We start from the raw sequence: 13,884 nt of genomic DNA, 5'->3' as shown, positions 1-13,884 counted from the left end.
CTAATATAGTGCTTCAGGACGACTTTGTTTGAATGTTTATTTTGGACATTGATGAGAAAAGACATCAGCAAAAAAAAAAATCGGCATGACTTAGTGAAGTAAAGATTTACCATTTCTAACACCATGGGAAGCATTAGGTGCTTGGCTCTAAATATTCAAAATATATACAAGATTGACATGTTAAAATTTGCACAGCACCAAGTGCTGGAGTTCTTGCTTTTCATCCTTGAGACTTTGAGTTCAATTGTAAATATGGAGGAAAAAAGTTTAAAAAAAAACCTTCAGCCAACCAAAGAGCACACATGGAGGGACCCATGGCTCCAGCTGCATAGGTAGCAGAGGATGGCCTAGTCGGACATCAATGGGAGGAGAGGCCTTTGGTCCTGTGAAGACCTGATGCCCCATTGTGAGGGAATGCTAGGGTGGTGAGGTGGGAGTGAGGTGGGTGGGTGGGAGAGCACCCTCATAGAAGCAAGGGGATAGGATGGGAGTTTGCAGAGGGGAATCTGGGAAGAGGGATAACATTTGAAATATAAACAAATAAAATGATTAATAAAATTTTTTAGAAAAAGGAAAAGAAAAATCTAAAGAAATGGAGACATGTATTGTGTTGGGATAAAAAAGTTCATTGTTAAGGTGTCAGTTCATCTTAAACTAACGTATGGCTTAGATACAGTTTCACCAAAAATTTTCACGAGAAAATATTGTCGACGCTCAAGTATCAGCATAATCAAAATAATTTTGAATAAGAGCTGTAGATGTTGGATATCCTATATCACTTCTCTAGAAATGGTGGCTGGGAAAATGGAGTCTGGTTAACAAGCTTGACTAAAGTCTCATGCAATAGCCAAGTTTCTTCAGAGAACCAGAAAAAAATCTATATTCTGAGGATTAAGAATGGCTACATGAGTAAAGTTTTCATGATTTTAAGTGGTAGACAATTACAAGGACAAGCCACACATGGCAAACACAGTTTCCATAGAAGCATATGAGCATTTAATTAAATAAGAACAGCAAGGAATACTGAAGACTCTAAAGCAAACTCAGTCCTATCTGCTACACCCGGGAAGAGCATGAAGCCACATTCCAAGAACAATTCCATGTTTTGAAGAAACTAAGGTCACAAGACTCTTGTTTTTTTGGAATGTGCTCACAAGCACTAATAATTCTCACATGACTCCATTTCTAGAGTGTGTGGGACAGTGCTGGTACATGCCTTCAATTCTAGTACCTAGCAAGCTGATGAAGAAGGATTGCAAGTTCAAGTTCAGCCTGGGCTATATAGAAAGACCTTGTCTAAATATAGGGTTGGGGGATTAAAAGAGGAACAACTTCAAATAGTAATTCACACCTTCCAATTTTTAGAAATATTTTAAGGCTGTATCTGTGAGAGTGTAGAAGTGTGAGACCAATAGATGAATGATCAGAGTAGAATCCAGAAATGGACCAACAGATGCCTGGCTAGTTTATTTTGTTTTTATGAATAATAAAACCAGAATGCAATGAACTGATTAAAACACTGTGACCAGAAGCATTTTGTGGAGGAAAGGGTCCATGTCACTTTATAGTTCTATATCACATTCCATCACTGAGGGAAGGCAAGGCAGAAACCTGGACGCAGAAACTCATGGAGGAGCTTACTGACTGCTTGCTTAGTCTGCTTTTTTATAACACCAAGGACTACCAGCCCAGGGTGACACCATCCACAGTGAGCTATGCCCGCACTATATAAACCATCAACCAGGAAAGTGCACTACTGGCCAAGCTGGTGGGAACATTTTCTCAATTGAGATGCCTTCTTCCAAAATGATGCTTATGTCAAATTGATAGAAAACTAGACATCACAGTGTCAATTATAAAAATATTCCCATTCTCCATACAGTGTAAAAAATTAAATAAAAAAAAGATTACAGGCCTAAATATACAGCTGATAAAGTCTTTGGAGAAAAAATAATTCATTTTATGGAATACACTAATATTTTATATTAGTAGGTTTTATGTATGACCCCAAAAACAAATCCTCAGAGAAAATGTGGAATTTGACTGTCAAAGTTTAAAGGGCCTGGTAAGATGGATCAAAGGCACCAGTTACTCTTTCAGAGAACCCCATGTTCAATTCCTAATACGTATGGGTGGCTCACAACCATCTATAATTCCAGTTCCAGGAGAACTGATGCACTCTCCTGGCTTCTGCAGGACCAGACATGCACATGGTGCACAGACATACAAGAAGTTAAAACTTACATACATATAAAGTATAATAAAATAAAAATAAAGGTAATTTCAATTCTTGGTGGACATAGTGGAGCACACCCTTTAACCCCGGAACTTGGGAGGCATAGGTGTCTCTAAATGTGAGGCCAACCTGCTGTACATAGCAAATTCCCAGACAGCCAGGGCTACGGAGTGAGACCCTGTATCAACTAAACAAACAAGCCAAACCAATAATAATAATAATAATGATGATGATGATGATGATGTATCTTCTGTTATTTGAAAGACAGTTTTTAAAGAAAGAAAACGCAAGGTACAGTCTTGGAGAAAATATTTTCAAACCACATATTTGTTAAACGACTATGGTTAGAACATAAAGAACTTTTGACCCCATAACAACAGGAATCACTAAATAAAAATATCGATGCAAACATGTGGTATAAAAGCAGAAAGGCTATGGGGGAGTATACGAGAGTATAAGAGAGGTCAGGGAGATGGTAGAGCATATGGGAGGACATATCAATAACAAAACAAATTTAAAATTCCACAGTGAGGCGGCAGAGAGATGGCTCAGTGGTTAAGAGCACTGGCTGCTCTTCCAGAGGTCCTGAGTTCAATTCCCAGCAACCACATGGTGGCTCACAATCATCTGTAACTCCAGACCCAGAGGATCTATCGCCCTCTTCTGGCCCCTTTGGGCACTGTATGCATATGACATACCCACATACCTTCAGGCACTCAAAACACATAAAATAAAAATAACAGAGACTAAAAATAACATGATGAAACTTCCTATTATATGTGCTTATTACTTTGAATAAACATGGGCTGAGGAGATGGTGCAGAGTTTAAAGGCACTTACTGTTTTTACAGAAGTCCTGGGTTCAATTCCCAGCTCACAGCAATAACAATATTTCTTTAAAGTTAAGCAATGTAATAAGTATGCTAAATAGACATTTCATCAAAGGAACATATGGCTGAGAAGTATACAAAAGGATACTCAATGTCACTGGTCATTAGAGAAATACAAAGTTAGAACCACACGTGAGACCAGTACACATTCATTAGCCTGGCTAAAAGTGAAAATAACTGGAAAAGTCAAGACCTGGTGAATATATACAGCTTCTGTCTGGAATTCTTATGTATCTTCTGGTGATAAGACTAAATGATCATGACCACCCTACAAAAACTACACTTATCTTACTAGATATTCACCATAAAGGAAGGAAACACCTATATTCCCATTAAATTCTTAAATGTAGTTATTAGAAATTGTTCAAACTGGAAAGAATCAAAATCCATAGATAAACTTAGAATATTCATATCATAGAATAAAATATAGTAATAAAAGGGTAAGAAAGTCCTACTGCTACATACAATAACATACATGAATATCAAGGACCTTGTGAAGGATCTGAACCTCAAAAGCTAGATATAGTACATGATTCTATTTATATGGCATTATTATAAGAAGTCTAAGCTGTAGAAATTGAACATATATCAGCTATGGGCAGAGGTTGAGAATGAAAGGAAGCCCTAGTTCCTACGGGGCTATGGATTGGTTAATGTCACTGTTCTGTACCTTATTGTGGTGGGAATATTATCACTGCATATGTTCTTCATAACATGTAGCACAGTAAAGGAAACGACTGGCTTTTACTAAATGTAAATTATACCATTTTTAGAGAACATAATAAAACTTACCAACGGTTTTTTCCCCATTTTTTATTAGGTATTTTCTTCATTTACATTTCAAATGCTATCCCGAAAGCCCCCTCTCCTCTCCCCCCGCCCTGCTCCCCAATAGTTAAGCTGAAGTTAGTACTACATGATTTACTTTTGTTCTTTCTCCATTTTGTCGACTTTATTATTTTACCTCCTCAAAGTGTCAAGTTTAAATCGCCTTTGAAACTTTTTCTTGTTTGAGTCACACCTCACTCTTTATCCATAGGAAATTGGCCCTGATGGAGATAGCTGTGCTGTGTGCATTGAGCTCTATAAGCCAAATGATTTGGTGCGCATCCTAACCTGCAAGTAAGTTTCATCTTCTTTCATATCTGTAAAAATAATATCTCCCACAAATTAACATGATAAAGGAAAACTATTTTGAACTATTAAGGATAAAGGTACTCTTTGAATGCTTCAAAATTGATGTATCACCAAAATCCGGTACAGTTTGTTCTTGACAATTTGTTTTCTCTGCAGGAAACTGAGGAACCTAGTCAGCAGTGTGTGTGTGTGTGTGTGTGTGTGTGTGTGTGTGTGTGTGTGTGTGTGAAATTTATTCTAATATTTCTACTGAGAAAAACTAGAATCGTCTTGGTGCCATATTTTGAAGTCTTCACTCTTTAGTTTTTTTAAAAAAGTTCCTCCTCTGGAAGGTTTTTTTTTTTCTTTTTTTTTAATTAGGTATTTTCCTCATTTACATTTCCAATGCTATCCAAAAAGTACCCAATACACTCCCCACCCACTCCCATTTTTTGGCCCTGGCATTCCCCTGTACTGGGGCATATAAAGTTTGCAAGTCCAATGGGCCTCTCTTTCCAGTGATGGCCAACTAGGCCATCTTTTGATACATATGCAGCTAGAGTCAAGAGCTCCGGGGTACTGGTTAGTTCATATTGTTGTTCCACCTATAGGGTTGCAGACCCCTTCAGCTCCTTGGGTACTTTCTCTAGCTCCTCCTTTGGGGGACCTGTGATCCATCTTATAGCTGACTGTGAGCATCCACTTCTGTGTTTGCTAGGCCCCGGCATTGTCTCACAAGAGATAGCTATATCTGGGTCCTTTCAGCAAAATCTTGCTAGTGTATGCAATGGTGTCAGCGTTTGGAAGCTGATTATGGGATGGATCCCTGGATATGGCAGTCTTTAGATGGTCCATCCTTTCGTCACAGCTCCAAACTTTGTCTCTGTAACTCTTTCCATGGGTGTTTTGTTCCCAATTCTAAGAAGGGGCACAGTGTCCACACTTTGGTCTTCATTCTTCTTGAGTTTCATGCGTTTAACAAATTGTATCTTATATCTTGGTCTTAACTAATAATCGGGTTCTTGGAGCATATTTCATTGCCTAGGCATTGATACTGCACTATATACATTGATTGATCAGTGCTATAGCATTCTGTTACGGAGAATGCTGATTCCATTTCAGAGTAGGGAACTGACACTTTTAATATTGTAACATTGGAACTACCAACAGACTTAAATGTGGTAGCATTAGCCATTTTCAAGTTATGAATATTAAAGATAGCTTTTTGAGGCTAGAGTAATGGAGGTATGTTTAAGAGCTCTGCATTATGAAATCTCCAAAATCTATTCTCGTGGCTCCTTTATTAATGGCATCTTTAAAGGCAGAAAAAGATATCCATACAAAGGCTAAGTATAACCTGAGTGTGTGTTTGTGTGTGTGTGTGTGTGTGTGTGTGAAAGTGTTGATGCTGTTTCACACCTTATAACTAAATTATCTTTTTTCTCCTTCATTAGTCATATTTTCCATAAGACATGTGTGGACCCGTGGCTTTTAGAACACAGGACTTGCCCCATGTGCAAGTGTGACATTCTCAAAGCTCTGGGAATTGAGGTAAACATTGCTATATCCTTTCTGTGAAGGAACTTCACCAGGGTGGTATTTTATATGCCTGGGCATTCATGAAAATAACTTCTCTCTCTGGGTAGGTAATGTGCAAATCAGTTTATCCCTAAAACTAGGCATATTTCTTTCATAGACACGGGGAAATTCCTCCATCTTGAACATATATATTTTTCTTCTTCTTCTTCTTCTTCTTCTTCTTCTTCTTCTTCTTCTTCTTCTTCTTCTTCTTCTTCTTCTTCTTCTTTTTTTTTCTTCTTTTTCTTCTTCTTCTTCTTCTTCTTCTTCTTCTTCTTCTTCTTCTTCTTCTTCTTCTTCTTCTTCTTCTCCTCTTCCTCCTCTCCTTCTCCTTCTCCTTCCTCTTCTTCTCAAATGTACTTATTATTTAGATCATAATTTGGACCATAATTTAAATTTGGATCATAATATAAACTACCAAGGTGTTATCTACTTTTCTATTTTAACCTTGTCATTATTACCATTATCCAATTTGTCATTAATCACCATGTTAGTTTGAGAAAGCATAATAAAATTATAATTTTGTATTTGGTAAATGAAAGAACTTATCTTCAAGATACAATAAATATCAACTCAATAAAATCTTTTTAACTTAACAGAAATGTGCAGATGAAAGCAATTCTCGGTTCTCTTTTGTGACAGAGTAGCATATATTAATGGATACTAAGTGCCTACTTTGTACCAGTGAAGAGTGAAGGAATCAGCCAAATGAAGATATATATATATATATATATATATATATATATATATATATATATCTTCATTGGTAGAGCCAATTCCTACCCTAGCTACTGTGACTGAGGCCAGCAAGAGATTTTTGTGATCATGAAAATGGATTAGAGGTTTATGAGGCTAAAAAATATTTCTGTAAGTTATCACAAATGAAAACATCATAATCATATGTCAATGTAATGCATGTATTCCAAACATCTTCTTTTGTTCAAATGCTTCCTAAAGGTGGATGTTGAAGATGGATCAGTGTCTTTACAAGTTCCTGTTTCTAATGACGCATCTAATACTGCCTCTCCCCATGAAGAGGACAATCGCAGTGAGACTGCATCATCTGGATATGCTTCAGTACAAGGAGCAGATGAACCACCTCTGGAGGAACATGCGCAGTCAGCAAGTAAGCACAGTACTGAAGGGCAGTGGGCTCATCACAAGTAATCAGTCCACTGCGGACCACACATCTGGCTATGCATCTTGCTTTTTAGTAGTTGTTTCATTTATTCCTTATGTCATTTTAAGGTTTTTTTCTATTTAAAATGGCACAATAAAAGATGCACTCCTGCCATAAAGTATATGCATATTCAAAGAGAACATACATATTCAAGTATTCCTAAAATAGATGACATGCAGACGGAACTGGGATTATTCCCAAAAGGAGAGTTTTGTTGGAAAATGCCCTGGGCCATTTAAATGTTGGCTAATTGACTCCTTACTGAGGCAAAAGAGCAACTTTAAACTTTAGAAGCCATTGTTTACTACTGATAATTCAGAATGTAGAATAAATGGCTCCAGAAGTAATAAAAGAATTTGACTTACAAAAGCTAGATTTCTGCCTATCTTCTCAGAAATCCATTTTGCACCTAGGAAACTAGGTTGAACAATGGTATATGCTGCCACCTGTTGACTTGTCCAGGACATGAATCAATTGTTAGACAGACACTCAGGTTGAATATATTGTTTGGAATTCATGTGAAATTATTATTACGGTTTAGTGATTTTACATGAATGGGGATAGTTGGAGGTTGTTTATTACTTCTAAAAATATCAAATCTCCACATAATTCTTCCTTTCTCTAACTTCACTCTCTCAGCGTTTTTCTTTTTTCTTTTCCATTGCTAAGTATTTATTTTGCCAAGATAAGTGAAAACATATGCCCGTACAAAACATAGTACATGAGTGTTTCCAACAGTGTTGTTCTTAATAGTGCCAAAGTGGAGAGGACTTGTCTGTTAACTGACAAGTGAATAAACAAAATGTGGCGGATGTATATAACAGAAGGTGCCGGGCATGGTGATACATAGCTTTAATCCCAGCACCCAGGCAGAAGCAGTCTCTGTGAGTTCAAGGCCAGCCTGCTATACATTGTAAGTTTCAGGACAGCCAGGGCTACACAGTGAAATTTCCCATCTCAAAACATAAAGAGAAACAGCAACAACAAAAGAGGAATGATGTGGAAAATATGTCAACTCATGCTTGTAATCAGAGAACTTGGGAGGCGGAGGTAGAAGGAATGCCACAAGTATAAGGCTAGCTTGAATTATATAGGAAAACTTGTGTCAACAAATAAGGGAAAAAGCCAGCAAGATGCCTCAAGTGGTAAGATGCTTGTCCCCAACTCTGACAACCTAAATTTAATCCCAGTATCTGATTTGTAGAAGGAGAGAACTGACTCTCTTTAGTTCTTCTTTGACCTACACACACACACACACACACACACACACACACACACCCATGCATGCACAAATGCACACACATGCATGTGCAAATACATACCATCAATAAACTTGTTTATTGATAGATACTACACAGGCATGAGTCTTGGAAACACACCACTAAGCTTCTAGACACAAAGGGTCACATGTTGTGTGCTGTAGGATTCCATTGTTGTTTCCTTTTATTTTTTGAGACAGAGTCTCATAGAAACCAGATTGGCCTTGAACTTGGTATGTAGCTGAGGATACCCTTCACCTCCAAAGTGCTAAGATTACAAACCAACACCACTGTGCCTCACTTACCATTTTATTTATATAAAAAATCCAGGCTAGGTACACCATTATAGGCAGGTAGCAGACTCATGGCTGCTACAATCCGAGGATAAGGATGGGAAATGGCAGCTAGTAAGTAAGGGATTTCTTTTGGGAGAGACAGAAATGTCTGGCAGCTCTGTGTTTTTCTAAAATTAGATGGAGGCCATTGAGATGGCTCAGTGGTTAAGAGCACTCCTTGCTCTTGCACTAATTTTGAGCCTGTTGTTTAGCACCCACACGATGGTTCATAAGCATCTGCAACTCCAGTTCCAGTGCATCACATGGCTTTAGCTTCTTCTAACCGTGGAGGGAACCATGATGCATATACATACATATAGGCAAAACACTCATATACAGGAACTAAATAATTCTAATTTTTAAAAAATAATAGGTAGGGGTGATAGTTGCAAAATTTTGTGGTTATAACAAAACCCTTTGAACTCTGTATTTTCTTTTCTTTTTTTGCATTGTTGGCCACAGAAACCAGAGCTTCTTACATGCCCTAACTCGACTACACCCCTAACTGATCTATAGAGTTAAAAATTACATTTTTATGGGATGTGCACTACATTTCGGTTTAAACCATTACCAAAAATCATATCTGCCTACCTTCAGCAATTCCAGGGAGCTGAGAATCTGCTTCTTTGAATGTGTGTGCAGTTTTTGTCTTTTTGAGACAGGGTCTCATGTAGCCCACACTGGCCTTGAATTCCTGATCCTCTTGCCTGGCAGCTCTGTGTTTTTCTTGGCTTGAAGGTTTTCCCTTGGTCCTTACTTTGTAGTAACCCAATGTTAGTGTAAAAGTGGAGGGAACAAAGTACAATAGCTTTTGAACATTTCAGCTTCCCATGACATAAACCTTTGCCCTCTGGCTTTATCAGTACCATAGCGATCATTTCTGAAGATGTCAGGAGGCTCACAAGTATGTCAAAGCTAACCTTGCATTCCTTGCAACCTAGTCTCCAGACATTTCCTTGAACATGTGCATAGGAATCTTAATTATCTGTAGATTGTTCTACCTGCAATACTGAGTCATTGTTTCTTTGTCTTGATGGTCTTGTGTTCCCATAATCGTATGGTAATAGAACTTGGTGAAGATAAAAGATAATTTAATTTGTGCTAGTTTTTTTTATATAAAAAAATTCCATCCTATTTGATTGCGTTCAGTTTTTAGGAGGGTGGGGAAGCAGAAGAGACTCTACAGATCATTTAAATAGCAAATGAAATAATGATCCATGCTCCACCTGCATCCTTACCTGGATGTATGAGGCCTTAAGGATTCTCCTTCCCTAGATTCTTCACTCCTTCTTTCCCATTGGTTCAGTATATTTTCTCAGTGCCATCCCACTAATTTCTAATCTTCCATAAATAGCTGCACTGTGAGCTCTCTGCATATCTTTGTGCCATTCCACTCTAACTTTCTCAGTCTGACACCCACTCTGCATTCGAGAAGCCTTTATTTCACTTGAACATCAATAACCACAAATGTCTATTAATGCATTTAGGAAACTTAAATTGTTTCAGACAGCTTTTAGTTCCTCTAGAGCATCTTATATTAACCTGTTTTCTACTCAGCACACCCTGCTGCCTGAGAAATGTAAACTTGTCATGAAAAAAATGACCATTTAGGTTATAATTCAGTCTGGTTTGTATATATTGCTGGTTTGGCGATTGTCTCTGATAATTACAATGAAAGTGGATATTTATAATTTTGCAAATGCATATTTACTTCCTCTATGTAACACATTGGGATCAATTCTGTTAGTATACTAGTCTTCAAAGTTAACTACATGCCTAATTTCCTGGAGGATTTGTTGACTAAGTAGGTTTTGAGTGAAGCCTGAAATTTTGTATCTCTAACCAATTTTCTGGTGTGGAAGCACACTGAGAGCACATCCAATACGACCCCTGGTTGTCAAACTGGCTGTATGTCAGAATCACATGGAGAGATTTTAAATATATATATCATGGCATACAGGCTGGGGAGGGGTACCCAAGGGGGCCACAACCCACTCAGAGGAGAAGGAGAGGACGGAGGGTGGAGGGATTGTGGGAAGAATGACCGGAAGGGGGGCAGTGAGTAGTAAAGTAAAAGATAAATTCAATTAAAATTTTTAAAAGCATGGCATATAAAAAGCACTTTAGAACAATTAAATCAGAATTCTTGATGGACAGTGCCTAATTAATTACAGGTAGTTTTTATTTTAATTTTGAAGCAGCTTCAGTTGACTAAGAAAATTTAAATGTCAATAATTGTACAGAGACTACCCATCTACCTTGCCTAGCTTCTGTAAATGTGAACATCTTATATACCCATATCCTTATATGGAGCCTAGGGAATGACTTGATGAAGGATTGACTAGAGACCTTGTTCAGCTTGAGCAGATGGCCCATGCATGTCCCTTTTCTGTCTCAAGATGCCATGTTTAATTTCCTCTTATGTCTCCTCGACCTCCAATCCATGGCAATTCCTTAATTGCCTTTCATGAGGTTGGTACTTTTGAATATTACTTTTCTGTTATTTTATAAAAAATGTTCCTTTACTTAGCCTTGTCTGCTGCTTCATGGTAATTAAATCCCTGTCCGTTTCTGGTTAGAATGCCAGTGAAGCGGATGCTGTGTCCCAGTCAGCAGCGCATATTATGAGGCACACAATGTTCTCATTACAGATGACTTTAACTTTGTTCACTTGGTTAAGGGTTTTCTCTGCCAAATTCTTCCCTTTAAAGTTACTGTTTTCCATTTGTAATTATTGAATATCTTTTTTGATAGGTGCTTAGAAACTATGCACGTATCTTGCTTCTCGTGGTTCATTTCTTGGCCAGCTTTCACAATAATTGATACTTCCTGTTATAATTATTCATCAAATAGTGATTTGCTAATTCTGTCATTCTTCCCACACATACTAATTTTCAAATGTAAGGAGGGGCCATCCCTTTTTCCGTTTTATTGGGTTATTTATAGTAGAGTGAGATCACAGAACTTCTTTCATTCTTTGTTAGTTTCCTGATTTGTCCATTGCTCATAAAATACTTTAGCAACTACCTTACAATCCATTTTCCTTTAGCCATATGGCTTGAAGTTACTTCAGTGTTGTTTTGTTCATCCCCCACCTTTCTTCTTCTAGGATGGTTATGTATTCTATTTACTATACAGTTAGGTTCAAATAGCCCAAGTGATAGTAATGTGCAGCCAGGCTTAAGAACTGATATTTTTAGAAAAGGAAAAAAAAAACGCAAAAGATGTAATTTTTGCCCTTAGTATGTTTATAATTTAGGTAAAAGTAACCACACAAACATAAATTAAAAAAAAACAGGAATCATAAATCAATAATGTCAAAAGTGCCTTAAAGGAAGCAATATAAATTAAGATTTCCTTTTTTTTTTTTTTTTTTGAGATAGGATCTCATACTGTAGCCTAGGCCAACCTGAAGTGTACTGTGTAACTAAGGCTAGCCTGGAAGGTAGAAGAAGTCTTGTGTCTTACCTGCTGAATGGTATGAATACAGGAGGTCATCCCACACTTGGATTTAAAAAAAAAATGTCACGTAGTATTAAGGGGTAATCATGAGAATATGATGGCATTGAATAAGGAAGCCATCTTGGAAATGAGTGCAGACTTCTTGCCTTGAAAGGAAAGAAAGGCACTATCATTCTAACATCTTCACTTCTGTGTCCAGATGAAAATCTACAGCTGGTAAACCATGAAGCAAATTCTGTGGCCGTGGATGTTGTTCCCCATGTTGACAACCCAACCTTTGAAGAAGATGAAACTCCTGATCAAGAGGCAGCTGTTCGGGAGATTAAATCTTAAAAATCTGTGTCAATAGAAAACTTGAACCGTTAGTAACAACAGGACTGCCAATCAGGGCCTAGTTTACTCTGAATGAACTGGGTAAACATAAAACAAGAATGATACTGAACGTGCTGAGGTGACTTATATTCTACTATAGTTAAATGGCTTAACATATTTACCCCAGTACCGTTTTCCACAAACTCACTATAATGTTTTTCATAGGCAAGTTTCCTCTTGGTGATAGTGATAGCAACATTTTTAAACATTCAGAACCGTCTATGAGTAGTCAGGTTTTTCATTTACAACAACTTTGTTATAAAAAATATGTTGCTTTAAAAATGTGGAGTAGCTGTAATCACTTTGTTTTGTGATAGTATCATAATTAAACAATACTACTACTTTAGCTTGGGCTCTATGTGTCGGGGTTTGTCTCCAGGTGCTTATATTGATCTGGAATTTGTTTTAAAAAAAAAAAAAAGAAAAAAAAAGCAATGCGAACTTAGGCATTAAGTTGATAGTACAAGATTAAAGCAAAATACTCATTTTAACCTTTTCATTTTAAAATTAAGCTGTGTATGTATTTCATGTGAGTGTTGAGCATAGTTTGTCAGAAAAATATGAACTGAATTGGTTGATCAGTATATTAGTGACACCACACAAGATTATAGACATAAAAAGTTTCTTACAAAAATATTCTAAACTATTTCTCAAGCTTGATGTTTTCAAAAGCACAGGATAGAAACTACCATCAAATTTGAAAATAGTAATAGCTGAACTAAATCGTAGAAAATTGGTAACTGGTTACAGTGCAGAATTCATCTGCAGAGAATATTCTGTAGAATGTGTCTGTGGAAAATAGTTTCCAAACAATGTTGACCTTGAAAACTGAGTTTACATTTGGCCTTGTGGTCTCTAATTACATGAAATTTAAATTCTGTCCATCTATCTATAATTTTGTGAATGCATTTGTTGGTGTTTGAAAAAGAATCAAGGGAAGGGGGGATTCCAGGTGCCTTAATATAAAGTTTGAAGCTTCAACCACCAAAGTTAAATAGAGCTATTGAAAAGATGCACTTTATTTCTACTTTGTGTGGCTGTGTTTTGTTCCCAGTGCAAATTCCCACAGGATTTAGACAAAAATAGAACAGACGTGTATTTTTGTTTGCTGACTATATAATGGATGAAACCATTGCACTCTTGTACACTGATTTGAAAATGCTGTAAATATGCCCCGATTTGTACTGATTCTCTTTAAATATAAAATGTAAATAAAATATTCCAATGAAAGGTTGTATCTGGTGTTCGATTTAGCTCTCATGTGCTAGCTAACTTTTGTATCTAGTACATCGACTGTTGAATGGGCAGAATAGTTGGGTGTAAATGGTCATTGGTATATTTAATCAATATAGACTGAACATCCAGTGTGATCTTTGCTTATGACCTTACACAGAAAGGGAAGAGCTGCCATTCTGATCTCACTGAACAGACTGTGAACTAGTTATACGTGTCACAC

General features: G+C 37.1%; 1 protein-coding gene across 2 annotated transcripts in view; it reads left to right on the top strand.

Annotated features, from left to right (window-relative positions):
• The window catches only part of Rnf128 (ring finger protein 128), a 105,841-nt gene extending 92,178 nt beyond the window's left edge, over positions 1-13,663 (top strand). For both annotated transcript variants that reach the window (XM_085838009.1, XM_085838008.1), the window contains exons 4-7: positions 4,166-4,248; positions 5,697-5,793; positions 6,778-6,946; positions 12,256-13,663. In XM_085838009.1, the coding sequence (XP_085694135.1) occupies positions 4,166-4,248; positions 5,697-5,793; positions 6,778-6,946; positions 12,256-12,389 (483 nt within the window). In that variant the 3' untranslated portion in view covers positions 12,390-13,663. The remainder of the gene's footprint in view (positions 1-4,165; positions 4,249-5,696; positions 5,794-6,777; positions 6,947-12,255) is intronic.
• The last annotated feature ends 221 nt before the right edge of the window (positions 13,664-13,884 follow it).

This window comes from Mus caroli, unplaced genomic scaffold, assembly GCF_978045245.1.
Source record: "Mus caroli unplaced genomic scaffold, Mus_caroli_1 scaffold_5, whole genome shotgun sequence".
Lineage (NCBI taxonomy): Eukaryota > Metazoa > Chordata > Mammalia > Rodentia > Muridae > Mus > Mus caroli.
This window is presented reverse-complemented; position numbering and strand designations above follow the sequence as displayed.